Source organism: Fundulus heteroclitus, chromosome 11, assembly GCF_011125445.2.
Source record: "Fundulus heteroclitus isolate FHET01 chromosome 11, MU-UCD_Fhet_4.1, whole genome shotgun sequence".
NCBI classification, from domain to species: domain Eukaryota; kingdom Metazoa; phylum Chordata; class Actinopteri; order Cyprinodontiformes; family Fundulidae; genus Fundulus; species Fundulus heteroclitus.
In genome coordinates, this window is record NC_046371.1 from 7,976,023 (window position 1) to 7,991,655 (window position 15,633).

The window sequence follows — 15,633 nt, forward strand, 5'->3', positions numbered from 1 at the left end:
ACAACAAAAAAAAAAAGCAGCTGTGCTACATTGCAAGTATTCTATAAGACTTGAAGGTATCACAAGCACTAAAATATCCATAAAAGGATGTGAAAGTTTACATTCGTTGTCTAAAATGTTTTGGAGGCTGCAAATATGTAAGTTTTTCCACCTGCATGGGAGGAAGCTGTGGCTGGAGCGCCATCTAGAGGCTATTCCATCCTTCTCAGAAAACTGGATTCAGTCAGCCTTTAAAAATTTGATATGTTCTAATAAAAACAAGTCTCGGAGAAATGCGTTTGAGATATTTTTCTGTTTTATGCTGAAAGGCCTCCATTTTATCTATAGAATCTGCTGTCTTGTTGAACCTCGTATAAGGCCTGATAATTGTGGTCTAAACAAAGGCTTTTAGACACTTAAATAAGGGCTTACTTTATCTTCAAGCATTAAATTATTGATCAATTGTAAACCTCATTTACGGACCTGTCAGGGGAAATAAATACATATTTGCAGCTTCAAAATAGAAGTCCAGGTGTTTTATTTATTTATTTTTTACTTTTTTTGGATTGATATGTTGGAAGAGATCATTTTAGTCATCGAAAAGCCTATTAGGCTAAAATTAAAGGTTAAAGTGGTTTATCAAGATTTCACATTGAGTGTCTGACACAATAATGACCAATAATAATTATGTTCTAAAAACAAATTCGAGACATGTTATAACATGTTGAGTTGAAATGGTATTCAGTGGTAATAATTTATACTTGCATAAGACTTAGAAATGAGGCAAATAAAAAGATAAGACTGCACGAAGCTGACTTTAACAGTTTTTCTTTACAATATTTTATTTTTTTCGTTCAATAAGAAGCTTGAGAATGTGGGGGAGTGCGACTTTCTCCAAGATGGGCAAAACTGGGAGGGTGACTAATGTTCACCAGGGGGCGCTGTTGGTCGAAAGATGTAACAACCAGTGGACCAAGAGGTTCTCCCAAACATGAAAAAGTGTCCCAAGAAGAACAACCTCCCAAGGGCAGATCAGTTCTGGGCAGAGTGAATAAAAAAACAACTAAGAGGAACTGTATCTGAAAGTCATGCTGTTTGCCATTATGGTTCACATATTTTAGTTTTTGTTGCATCTGATCATAGTTGTTTTATTTCTTTTTCTAGTCATTTTCCCCGTTTTCTGGTAATATATCTATTTTTACAACTGATTTGGTTGTAGTTTCATGATATGTTTTAATTTCACAGCATTGCTGCAGCAACCAAATGAGTTAAGAGGGTGAGGAGCTGAATACTGAGTCTGTTTGAAAGAAGATTACATAAGATTAGATGTACTATATCGATCCCAGATTTGGAACATAGGATCTAAAAATCTGAAGCAGAAAGTATATTCTCAAAATGTCTATATTTACATCCTATACGTCAGAGTAAAGCACCTGTATATGTTCCACCTGTGCTCTGGAAGATACAGATATGTGTTTAACATAAGGCGAAAATACATCAACAAAGATGTCTGTAAGGTTATTTCAAGACTAACATCCATCGTCTAAGCGGGAGACATTGTTTACGTGGACAACATTTCTCTGTGTAAAATGAGATCTTGGATCTCAATGAGAATATGTATAAATAAAGGTTAAATTTAAAAATAGATTGTTGTCAAGTTTCACAAAAAAAAAAGACACACCAGCAAATTCACTTTAGATCATAGAAATTAGAGGTAAATAAATAGGGCCTATAGCTCCACTTCTGTGTGATTCAGTTGGTTGTTTAAATGTTAAAGCTCATAACTGGACAATTAGGGAAAAAAGAGCGAATATTAAGAGCCTTTTGGACGCATTGAAAGGGGGAGACTCTTCTCTCTGAAAAGAATATGGATGCATTAAATAAGTTTGCAAAGTTGCATCTGAAAGAACCAGAAGACTTGAACAACAGAACAGTTTCCTCAGAAGAGACTAAAGTAGAAATATTTTTGAATTATTTACTTATCAGTTGTTCTAAAAAAACAAAACAAATAAATAGAAAATAATAAAAAGCCCATAAAATATATTTGTAAAATAATTTGTGAATCCAAGGCCATAATTTATTAATCTATATAACTTTTTCACTGATGTACTTTCTGTTTTATAAATGTAAATAAGGCATGGCAAGTTTATCGATATAGCACTTGTCAGTAACAAGACGATTCAATATCCTTTCATGTATCGTTAAGTTTTGTTAAAATCTACAATCTGGGTACAAGAAAGAAAAAAACTAATTTTGTAAAAAGCTGTAAAAATGCATCGTTATTAATGCAGCAAATTAATGCAGATGTATGTGTAATTACTTTAATGACATATATTTTAAAACGTTAATAACATAATGATGTAATATAACAATATTTTTTTCATACCAAACACCTGAGCTTTAACAAAAGAAAAAATAACATTTAAACAAAAGATTAATTCCTATCTTCTATCTCTCCTCTTTTGGTGTACCTGTGTAAATAATATGCATGTGTATTTATGTGGATCCATGTGTATATACAGTTAATATTTTCTGTTTCTTTAGTGGTAAGGCAATGGTACTGTTTGTGTAATATGACAGTCAAGTTGTTCAATAAAAAAAGTTTGTCACAAACTTTTGCAAAGCAAAAAAAAAAAAAAAAAAAAAAAAAAAGATTAATTCCTCATTGAAAATCCTTTTTGTCTGAAGTATGGTATATAGTTTTAACTCTACTCTGCCCCCCAATACTTTTTGGGAGGCAGGTTAGTCGTAAAACTTTCACTGTTCCATCGAAAAGTACTTTTAATTTTAATAATACGAAATAATATTATAATTGATGTTCTGTTTTAAATATTCTGTGTTATTAAGATTCAATACATGCATAAAACAAGCAATTGATTAATCATGTTTTGCGTAATTTAAAAAAAATCCCAGATTTTAAATTTTATTTTATGCATTTCCCAGAATGCATTGTGGTGAGATTGATGACTTTATAATAACAAATCTTTATTAGCAGACTTTACGTCCATAGTCACATGAAAGAAAAACAAAAAAGAAAGATAAACCACAGGAATTTAAAACAGTTATTTTAGACCGGATGTGATCAACAAGTGTTTTATTTTGAAACCGGAAGTAGTTGGTAATGAGTGCTGGTAGCTTGATGGCGGCGGACCGAAGTGATCGGGACTGAGAAACAGACTTTACCGCCTCTGCTCCCATCCGTTTCCCCGCTTCAAACGGAGACTCCAACTGGACACGCGGGAAATTTGCGTGGATTTACGGGATTAAGGCCGCCGCGGAGACTCTCCGTACTTCTTTGTGACACGCTCGGTGCGGCTCAGGAGTGCCTGTACCCCCCGCTGGCTGGCTGTTAGCCTCGGTTACTGCTGATCAACATGGTGGCCTGTTGGTGAGGAGAGCCCCGGAGCTCCGTGAGGGGAATTTTTCACGAGTTCCATCCGCAGCCCGAACCGTTTGCGGCGCCGGACGCCGAGGCCCCGGACACGTCCCCGTCCCGGCGTTACTTTTACCTGCGCGGTGGTTGGTTACTGCGGAACAAACCGCGGTTTGGTGGCCGCATAAGGAGCGTGTTCTGTGGACTGTGGATAATTGGAGTTCAACTGGGGGAAAAAAAAAAAAAAAAAAAAAAAAAAAAAAGTTCCCACCAGACCGCCTGAAAGTTTCCCCACAAGTTTGAAAACAAGCCCGAAAACCTTGAAGGATTAATCTGAGCATTTATTTTCTTTTGTGTTATTTTTTTATTATTATTTTTTAATGACGGATGCTGATGATTTGGCGAGCAAGTGCAGCCTCCTGGATCAGTTCCATCCTCTGAAAATCCTCCTCGTTTCTCTTCCTCATTAATCTGTGGATTATTATCATTATTATTATTATTATTATTCTGGATTATGGCCTAATCCGAGCCGCAGCAGATTACCCTGCCGATTTTTTTGGAGTTTAGGTCGGATTTTCGTGTCGACGACGATGGTGGTGAGGATGACAGAGAAGATCGATGGTCTCCCTTCGTTATGATTCTGCCTAGAGAGGAGTTCATTACATGGAGACTCGCCTGACATGCCGAGGAAGGAGTTGCCACTACCACACGGTTGGGAGGAAGCCAGAGACTTCGATGGGAAAGTTTACTACATTGACCACATTAACCAGTGCACCAGCTGGATCGATCCCAGAGACAGGTAGGACAGGTGCTTCTGACATTTGACCCCTGACAGGTGGCCCTCGATCCCTGATAAGATCGCAGAAAATGCCCTGATTCTGTCGGTACTGAACCTCGTTCCTGTTATAATTCACTCCTAATCTCCCAAAGTGGTCCTGATCAACATTTCTACAGGCCTGGTGGAGAGATTATAAACTTTTTCACCTGTTTCCACTCCGTGTATCCACCACAAATGTGTATTTTATGGAAAAACACAGAACCCTCTATAACTATTAAGGAATGTAGGGTTGAATTTCAGAATTTAGCCCCCCTTTTACTAACAATACGTCCCCCCCACCCCACCCGATACATATTGTATCGTTACTTATCAGACCAATACATATCGGACCGAGCAAGTGCAGTAACGATACATATCGTATTGTTACTTATCGGACCGATACATATCGGACCGATCCGATATGTATCGATCTGATATGTATCGGACCGATAAGTAACGATACATATCGTATCATTACTTATCGGACCAATACATATCGGACCGATCCGATATGTATCGGACCGATAAGTAACGATACATATCGTATCGTTACTTATCGGACCAATACATATCGGACCGATCCGATATGTATCGGACCGATAAGTGAAACTACCGATATTAACAACCGAAGTTTATTTCCATCTAGTTGGCGTTTGTTCTGCTGTTTCAGGAGTGGATTAGTTTGGTCATGCTGTTTTTTTTTTGTTTTTTTTTGGTGACAGTAGCTACGTTTACACGGACTTAAAAATAATCGGAATAAAGGGCTGATCGGGAGAAAAAAAAATCGTCATGTAAATAAGGCAGTCGGAATATGACGTAGGGCTGGACGATATAGAATAAAAGCATATCGATAAAATAAAAATCATATTAATCGATATCGATAATATAAAAAAAAATTCTAAATATACATTTTAAGTGGAGCCCTGGCCGTTTTATGCCGTTGCTTAATGACCTATTTTTAAATAAATGGATTCAAACAACCCTTTATTCAACCAACTTTTTACAAAAACTGTAAGTGTTTAAAAAGGAAAAAAAGCATACGTGCTCTCTGAACTCTCTGAAGGCTAATGGAGCTTTCCTGGGTTTGTGATTGGTTGGGAGGATGTAATGACTGTAATATTAACCTACATGATAGGCTAGAGTGCACTGTTATTTTATTGAACTTTTTATTGACCCCTCTTTTTCATATTGAACCATACGTCTATCGATTGATCTATATCGTTATTGAATTATTGTCCAGCCCTAATATGATGATCGGATTAAGCTCGATCGGAGTGAAATTGTGAGAGGGGTGGTTTACGTCGACTGGTAATCCGATCAACGTGCAAATAAACGCTCGTCAGGCTCAAGTTATTCCGAATGTGGCAAACGTTACGTTGCGCCCGACGTAATGTAACGTATTTCTACGTTGGCGAGTGGCGGAAATACGTCGGGAAGCAAAACTGTCGGGGCTCCCGCTAAAACCTTTCTATTCAAAACATTAAAATACCTAAAAAATTGTTATTTATTTAGTAACGTTTCAACCGTAATTAGTGCAAGTCCAGCTTGGGCGCTCGGAAGACAAACTCGTATAATACTGCTTTTTTTTTTTTACTGTTTTTCTGTTGTTCAGCAAACTTCTGTGTTTTTTTTTTTGTGCCTTTTTTTTTTTTGGACATTTGATATCAAATGCACAATTTGATTGGAATAATTTAATGCGTGCCCATATAAACGGTACAATCCGAATACATTTTAATCCGATTGTGAATTTTTGTTAGCATGTAAAAACATAGCTAGTGATGCACTGCAGCCAGGATTGTGATGTTTTTAAATGAAGCAGCTAGCCCTCTGAAATTTACTTGCCAAAACGGAAAATTTACTCACATTTGGCGTCTGGCGAGGGTTAATTTTGGACCCTGGTCGCCATCCAGCAGGACAACAACCCTAAAGCCCCGTTTACACTACCCTTTTTTAACCGATCCATGCCGAGTTTGGTCCGAGCTTGGATCAGTTAACCGTGCCGAGCTTGGTTCTCTTAAGACCATTTACACATCACGCTAGCACGGTTCCTCGCCTCCTAGTGACGATCTGCGGTACTACTGCTCTCTAGGGTTGGAGGAGGGAATAAAGCAAATAAAAATGGCAGCGCCCGTAACATTCAGGAAGTTATGCTTGGTTATAATTGCTTTTAGCAGAGAGTCAGGCGAAGAAGGCAACTTTTGGTGAATTTACTTGACAGAGTCGGCTTTTGGGAAGTGGATAAGACAAACAAACGTCTAATAAGGATTTACAGACTCAGGAAATGACAGACGTTGAGGTTCATCACACTGCTAAGCAGAATCATCACTGGAAACCGTGTGGCACGGTAGGGAAGCTAGTATTTTTATGAATGTCTGAAACCGCAAAATTAGTCAGCTGACTGTGAGGAGGTGACGCGGTCTGCTCATGCGCTCTTTATCAGAGAACTGAGCCACTGATAAACCGGGCCGAGCCCACCTATTGAACTGGTCTAGATTTAGCGCGGTTCGGTTGTGTCTGGCACGGTTCAGTTCAGTTTGCGTTCCATTTATACTCGGATAGTTATCTCGGTTACCGAGCTCGGACCGTTCTCGGCACGGTTAAAAAAAAGGGTGGTGTAAACGGGGCTTAAGCAAACGTTCAGAGCTGCGATGGATTGGTTCGGATAAGTGGTCTCAGACTCCAATCCTCCAGGGCCGGTGTCCTGCAACTTTTAAATGCATGTCATGTTTGAATTCATAGCCTCTCTATCATCGAAATTTAATTTTGCTTGCATAACAACAATATCTGTGCGTTCCATTTGTCCTCGGTAGTCTGAATTCTCGACCTCCAAGATGGAGATTTAATCTGGAACGGCCCCTAAAAGCCGGTCGTAACATTGCTGCAACTGGACGGTACCCGACTTCATTCATGGCTGCTACTCTCAGCAACATTGAGCAAAACGTCATACTTTCACTGTTTGTAGCAGCTCTCTGTTGTTTTATGTAACACTGAGTGAGTCATACAGGAGATACCTTTCAGAGTTCGTCAGATGGGATGTCTCAGCTCTGTTTGTTTGACCAAAACACAGCGTAGAGCGTTATTGTCATTAAAGTCGTTCTCAAACAGGACGCAGAACCGACCCGCAACATGTTTAACGGATTGATTTTAGCACTGCTGTTTGTTTTTACTCCATAAACTCCATATAACGCTGAGAAATGTCAGGTTTTTAATCGCTTTTTAACAACCACATTATTATTTTTTTTAGGTACAAATACCATTTTCATGGTTGATTTTTCTTTCCCTCAAATTTCAAACAGAAAGGGTGGGGGGTTGTTTTTAAATAACTTTATTCACATCTTGAATCGAAATTAAAAGTGCCATCAGTTAATAACTCTGTGATCGCTCCGCTCAGCAGAAAACTTTTTTTCTTTTAACGTTTTAGGTTTGGATAGTGAGACACCCAGCTCAAAGGTTTTTGGCACCGGCTGGAAATCAAAACATCAAGTGATCCAAAAGTTTCTGGCACAACTTCGCCGACTCCATGGAGTCGACAAATCAACAAACACTTGGGATTTAAATAATTAAAAAAAACATGGAAGGAGCCAATCTCACCTGACCAATCAGCATTGGAGGGGATGGTGCTTGCTGACTGGTTTAACCAGAGCCCAATTAGTCTCTGGGCTGAACCGCTCCAGACTTAAAGGAGAAACCACCTTAAAGTCGTTCATCCCCAAAGGTGTTCAGCAGAGTGAAGACGAGTTAAAATTACCAACAGCAATCACTAAAAATATTACTCCCAGAATAAAAAAGGCTGCCTCCCATTAGGGCTGAACAATTAATCGCATTTTCAATATAATCGTGATTTAAAATAGCGCAATTTCCAAATCGCAGAGGTCTGCAATTTTTGGCTATGTAACAATCAGGGAATTAGACACGTCCATTAGGTGTTGGTAAAATGTTTAAAGTGGGTTTACCTCCACATGGAAGGGAAGACAGTTGCAGCAGTGAGATAATCTAATTTTATTACTTGTTTTAGAGTTTATATAATCATAGCATTAAGTACTGGTCAATCAGTTTAATACATAGACTTGCTTGTTGGTTGGACTTTGCACTTTATCTTCAACAAGGATTGATGTCTAATTAAATTAAAAGCTGTTCTTGAATAATATTCTGATCAATAGAAACATTAAAAGTTCATATTTAAAATAGTCCTTGTTTACAAACATCTTTATTTAGAGGCCATTTTTGTTGCTTGTGGTTAACGCGGAGAAAAGTCAAAATTGCAATTTTGATTGAAATATATTGTAGGCAGAACACAATAATTTCTGCTCCGAGTTTAGATGCTGTGGGTCTTTTAGCAACTAATCCACATGGCGAGGAAACAAATTCATTTGTTGTTTGTATATATTTTGAAACACGTGATAAATTAAACTGGGAAAAAAAATCGCATTAAATCACAATATTAAGAAAAAAAAATCGCAATTAGATTATTTTACTAAATCGTTCAGCCCTACCTCCCATTGGTCAGCCTGGCTGTGTGTCGTCGGTTCGTCTGCGATTTTCTTTTATTCAAACACAGTTCGCTGATTTATTTGTTGATGACCCCGCTGACTCCATTTACACATTTTCCTTTTTATTTTTTACTGATTTGATGTTGATTTTTAGTCCTTAAATTCCTGCAGTTTGAGTTTTCAAAGTGACGTTTGGCCTTTTCTCAGAAACGGAGATTTCTCCTCTACATTCCTGGAATGCCGTCGTCATCTGTTCCAGCGGAGTTCGAACCGCTTGTTGCTTTAAGTCACTTCTCGGCGTATCTCTGGAGAACGCTGACCGAACGCTGGATGTGTCGTGTCTGAATCGGCGTCCAAACGTTACGGCACAGGAACACGATATTCAGTCCACCGTAAAGTCAGCTGGACTGACAGGAAGAGAATAAACAGTGCGTGCTGCAGAGGAACCGATGGAGATTATTGATATATGGATAAATAACTGTTTGTCCGCCCGGACTGGATGTAAAATAAACGATTAGATATGAAATGGAAAGTTGAAAGTGACTTAAACGATCTGGCTGTGGTCTCTAAAAATAGATTTTTGAATTTATGAAAGTTTTTAATTTTGACCCAAATTTAAGCGGTACCTGCTAAAGATGTATGAAAGAACAACTTGAGTAAAATATGCTGCAGGACCTTTTATTGTAGTAAAATATGGAGAACTACAGCCTTTAACATCATTAATTAGTAACAAAATAAATAACTTTAGAGGCCTAAAAATTGTAGTAACTGTAAATCTACAAAATGGGAAACGTTTGTTCGTCAGGGTCTCTCTAAAGCTCCTGCTTTTTCACTGTTTCAGGTACAAATGTAGCAACTTAAGCTTTCAGTCCACCTTAAATATACAACTTAAGATACATAAAGAAAGATCCAACACCAAGTTCTTCTTAAAGGTCAAATGAAATGTTGTTTATTGCTAACAATATGTACAAATTCTCATAGAAAGGTAAAATTGCAAGCAAATACGTAATGTTTACCTTCATATGGTCTTACTAGTCCAGGGGTCTTTGGACCTTCCACAGTGGCTCTTAATAACTTTGGCTACAAATTATATTTTTATTATGGTATTTAAATGTAATTATGATAATAAATGCAGGTTTGGAATAATTTCTTTTAATTTTCACTACATAATTATGGTAAAAGGGCCAGTAATATTACATTTTAAATCAATATTTTTTTCATTATGTTGGAAACGTTTTTTTTTTTTTTACATAATTATCCCATCCATCCATCCTTTTTTTTTTTAAACCTCACAACAGACATAAAAAGGCGTTTTTTTAACGATGACGACATTATTTCCTACAGTAGATCTTTATCAAGAATTATAATTTGTCTTTTTTCAAAAGGCCAGGTGACATTTGTAGCTCTGAACGAGTTTAATTCAAGTGGACTGTAGGCAAAAAAATGGCTTTTTGGACTGTAAAGGTTGCAGGCCCCTGAACTAGCCTAACAAACTATGCTGTTTATTCTTACTCAAACATTTCCATACGTGACCAGTCCTCCAAGAACGCAGCAAAAAAATGCAGAATTCGCCTTCTGGTCACCGGGCTTAGTGTAGCGCTTGCGTTTTGTCATCATTCGTCTAGAAACAGGAAGTGGGGAAAAGTTGTTTATGAAATTCACCCCTAAAAATGCCTCTTTACAGGTTTGCATGCGGTCAGATTTCCACCAATAACAGCGCTTGATTTGAACGCGTCACAGAACAACCGACCAATGAGAAGCAAGTCTCGCGCTAAAATGGATATAATCTTGTTATTGCTTGTTTAGGTGCAACCTGAGTTTTTTTTATATAAGCATATATATATTGTTGGACATATTTTCAAATACAGATGTATTTTTGTAGAAAAATTATCAGATATATATATTTTTGTATTCACTTTTGTCCTTCCTGTGTCGCACCCTTAGTAGATCTTCCACATTATTTACACGCTTTTCCTTGGAAATCAACTGTAGAGGTTAAGATCCGTTGTTTTTGTTTTTTTGTGCTGGTCTGCAGAAGTTTTCCCGTCTTTTTTGCTTTCTGTCGAAGTGAGAAAACACAATGACGTCTAACAAGCCAGGAAAAAAAAAGCAGATTATAACCAACATTTATTCCCTCGACTTGACCGCTCACTTAAGACCCCTCGGACTTTGGCACCAAATCCTTTTAATGGCTTACGTTGGGATTTTAGAAGAACTGTAAGCTGACTCTGCCGTCAGTGTGTAACGACTTATTTTCAAGGCCAGACTTTATTCTTTTGTCGCTACAGGCGTTTCACTCTGTCTGCTTTAAGGTTCGCTGTTAAGGCTGCGGACGCATCACCAGCAGGTATCCACAATAAAATAAAAAAAAAAGTTCAACTTTGTTATAGAGAAATCGTCTTATTATTATCAGGGGTTGTTTTATTTAACCCAGAAATTATTGCCTACACCAAAGGGCTTGTGTTGCCTTCAGTGGGGAAACTATAAGCAGTTATTAGGTATAGAATAGACTCCATGCGTCGTGTTTATTTGTTTATCCACATTCGTCTGATGCTTATCTCCAGCAGTCTTCGGGTGAGAGGCCGGCTTCATTCTGGCAACACAGATACACAAAGAACAACCAACCATCCACACACACTCATACCTAAGGGCAACTTGGAGAGCTGAAATATTTTTGGACAGTGGGAGGAAGCAGGAGGGATTTTATATATATATATATATATATATATATATATATATATATATATATATATATATATATATATATATATACATACATACAGCGGGTCGTAGGAAGTGCAGTTTATGTAAATTAAAGCAACAACTTGATGAAAGGACTTTGTTAAAAACAGGGTTGTGTAGCTTTTTTAAAAGTTTGATGTTAGTAATTACCTAAAAAGAACTTGGTACAGTAACTGTACCAAGTTCTAAACTGTAGTACTGTTTAGATGTATAATCTGTTAGAAGTTCACATTTATAGTAAATTCTTACATTTCCTTTACAATCTATCTATCTATCTATCTATCTATCTATCTATCTATCTATCTATCTATCTATCTATCTATCTATCTATCTATCTATCTATCTATCTATCTATCTATCTATCTATCTATCTATCTATCTATCTATCTATCTATCTATCTATCTGTGTGTGTGTGTATATATATATATATATATATATATATATATATATATATATATATATATATATATATATATATATATATATATATATATATATATATAATTTCTTACAAATTAAGAATGAATCATAATTGGTATGACTAAATTGTACTGGGGGTGTTTGTAACCAAGGCAAATGTTATACAGACAAAACAAAAATACTTGCTGGTACAGTGCCATCAGGCACTGTAGCAGGTTGAAATTTATTTTTATTTCAATTCCAACCCTGGCCACACTGCAAAAAAGGAACTAAAGGTAAGTAGAATTTTCTTGAAATTAGTATATTTTCCCTTGATTTGAGCAGCTAAATGAGAAAAATTTGCCAATGGAATGAGTTTTTTTTACCCATAAAATAAGATAATTAGATATCCTGCACTTGAAATAAGATGATGGAGATGAGTTGTCCTTATTTTAAGTGCAAAAATCTTATCCCATTGGGAAATAGTCTTATTTACCTGCTGAAATCAAGGAAAAATGCATAATGCAAAAAAAAAAAAAAAAAAATGCAAACATTTGCAAACTTTTTACTTACTTTGAGTTCCCTTTTTGCAGTGCAGTAAATCGCACACCTGAATTAAATAGGTGTCAATCACAGCAAGAGAAACTTTTACTCAAATGGTGTTAAGAATTAGTATTCAGTTTCCAAATGGTGACTTTCTGAAAGCAAACCTCGTTTACTTCTGGACCCTTAAGGGGTAATTAAACCTCACTAACGATCTCATCCCAGTATTCCTGAGGGTAATGGACGTCTGGCAGTGGCTTGTAGTTTTGGAACACACATTCCTGAAACGCACGACGCCAAGGAGCGAGCAGTGTGCGGCCTCGCCGACCAAAAAAAAAGCCCAATTCATGTGAAATCCCTTTCACCGCCTGCCAAGGTGCACGGGGTCAAAGTGCAGCTTGAGGCAAAGCAAACTGTTAGCTGGGATCAGATGAGCGGCTGTCCGCCTCGCTGCTGCTGATGCCGCGCTGATTTTCAGTACCCAGCCAGGACTGGACCCGGTGACGCACTTTTAAAACAAACTGGATTAGGTTTTAATTGGGGAGCATATTTCTGCTATAATTAACTAATTTAGTGCCGAGTGCTGATGTCACACCGTCGGTTCACCTGTTAGCATCTTTCCACGCGGCCGCTGAGTGTTTGTGTTGCAGACACCCGACCATTTGATTTATCTCATTGCTGCAGGGAGCAATTGGCTACAATTACAGCTCAGATATTTGTTTAGAAAACACTTGAATGAAGGATGGTGGCACGTTATTAAAAGAATATTATGTCGCATTTCAGCAACAATAAGGGTTGTTTTACTTCACCTACTGCACCTACTCTTATTTAGTGTAAACAAACTTAAAGGAGCATCCTTAAAAAAAAAAATGTATACCCAGATAAAATTAGTCAAAGATGCAATTAAATGACAAACTAAGTGCCAACAGGGTGCAGGTAAAATCTACAGTGCAATAAAATGACTAATGCGCATGTAATGCAGCCATATACTGCCACATTAAATCCTACAAAGGAATGAATCTGCAATGTGCGGATTAAATAACGGCTACGTCCAGGTGCATTATTGACGACGTGCAACAGGGTGGAAAAAAAAAACGAGTAAGTGCAACATAAACGACAAAAAAGGCGTTCGGATTAAACGGCAACTAAAAAAATTTGCTTGCAGGGTTTTTGCAGCCAGCAACCATAAAAACAGCTGAAGATGCTAGAGTTGACTGGGTAGCGTGATCGGGGTCCATTTATTTCTAGTAGCAAAACATTGAGGCTGTCTGCTTTGTGTGAAAAACTACGTGATTACTTGTTGCTTCCAGGAGATTTAAGTAAGAAAGTCTGGAAAGTCATTCTGTTTAACACACCAGCACTGGACCTACAGAGACATTTGTTGATGGCCATCAGTCTGAACGGTTATGAATGGTCATGTCTAAACTACTAAATGTCCTCACTGCAAAAACAGAACTAGAAATAAGGTAAAGGTTTCTTAAAATGAGTGTACTTGTCCTTGATTTGAGCAGGTAAATAATATTATCTGCCAATGGAAAGAGTAATTTTACCCCTAAAATAAGATAATTAGACATACTGCACCTAATATAAGTTGATGGAGATGAGTATTTTGCTACAATTCCTATTTTAAGTGAAAAAATCTTATTCCATTGGCAGATTATCTTATTTACCTGCTCAAATAAAGTACAAATACACTTGTTTCAAGAAACTTTTAACTTGTTGTTAGTTCTGTTTTTGCAGCGCTCATTGTTGTGGTCTATTAAAGGCAGCTGTCAATCTTGGACTTCCCCAGCATAGAGTGTGATGCTCAAAGAAATGACAAAACCTCGATGGCTCTAAAGGCCCATTCATACCTCATGTAAAAGACGGATACGTGTGGAGTGTTTCATACATTCTAACCGTCGATTTCGTCCGTATTTTGACACGTAAATTGGGAGCTTATGATTACGGACGAAACGGATCAATACGGAGCAATAATACCGGAAACGGTGGGGGCGCTATTGAGTTTGTAGTACAAAATGTCAACAAAATCACGAAGAAGGTTGTAATTCTGGGCTTTAAACAATGGCGGCATTCGAGGAACGACTTGCGGAGCTTGTCCGCAACTACCCACACACATGATGTGTCGTGTCCGGGGCACAGGGACAAACAAAAAGTTTACTTACGGAGCAAATACAACAAAATCACGTCTTGGACCATCGCCATGTTTGATCAGTGACGAATCATTGGCGCCCAGCACTGCCACATAGTGGAAATATTGGTTATTGCGCACCTCAACGGACGGAGGTATGAAGGAGTCAATGGATAGAACGTACGGACGTGTAGGCCAAACGTAGGGTATGAATGGGCCTTAACTCAGACTCTACTGGTTGGTTGGAAGGGTTGAGGAAGAAAGCCTCTTCTGTCTAAACGAAAGTGATGGACACCAGAGGACATCTGGACCAGTTTCCTGTGGACAGATGAAACCAGCGATGCTTGAAGATAATACACAACATCTTGTTTAGACAAAACCAAACACTACGAATCAGCACCAACGCCTCCATCATGGTGGTGGCGGGTTGGTCATCTGTCCCTGCAGAAATCAACTTGTTGCAGTGGCCTAGTCAAAGTCCAAACCAAAAACTAACTGAAATGCTCTGAACCTAGAGCAGCTTGATTTTTAGGAAAATATTTAATTGCGATACTGTTCAGCGGTGACAACATGGATTGCGCTTAACCTTGATTTTCCGAACGCTCCCAGTGTTTCTACAACCCTCCATTAGCATTTCAGCCAGTAAAGAAGGAATCCTGGCATGGACACAGCTGGATAAATATGCTACAGATATCAATGCCTAACACAGGAAATATTATATTATACTAGAAAATAAGGCACGGAATATCGCACATTTATCATTATGGAGTTATTACAAAGTTATTACAAACTAGGGCTGGACGATAATTCAATAACAATATATATCGATCGATAGACGTATATCGATGATAGAAAAAAAGGGTCAATAAAAAGTTCAATAGGGCAGTTTTCCTTCCTTTTATATTCTTAAAATACATGGTTTGAATTTGTTGATAATTATCGATATCGATCAATATGATTTCTATTTTATCGAAATGCTTCTTTTTTTTATATCGTCCAGCCCTGTTACAAACTGCTTACAGTGCAATAAGTGTTAGCTAGTTACGTTTGGTGACATTTCTTGTTCAATGCAACCTAAAATGTTTGAGAAGGTAAAGAGGCGGTGAAGTTGATACGAAACCACAGGTAAGTTGTTTCATCGTCAAAACATCACAAGTC

The 15,633-nt window shown here is 37.7% G+C and overlaps 1 protein-coding gene across 1 annotated transcript in view; it reads left to right on the forward strand.

Annotated features, from left to right (window-relative positions):
• The first annotated feature begins 3,102 nt into the window (after nucleotides 1-3,102).
• Nucleotides 3,103-15,633, forward strand: part of wwc1 (WW and C2 domain containing 1) — a 66,008-nt gene continuing 53,477 nt past the window's right edge. Inside the window, exon 1 of the mRNA XM_012873399.3 lies at nucleotides 3,103-4,151. Coding sequence (XP_012728853.2) covers nucleotides 4,033-4,151 — 119 coding nt within the window. The 5' untranslated portion in view covers nucleotides 3,103-4,032. The remainder of the gene's footprint in view (nucleotides 4,152-15,633) is intronic.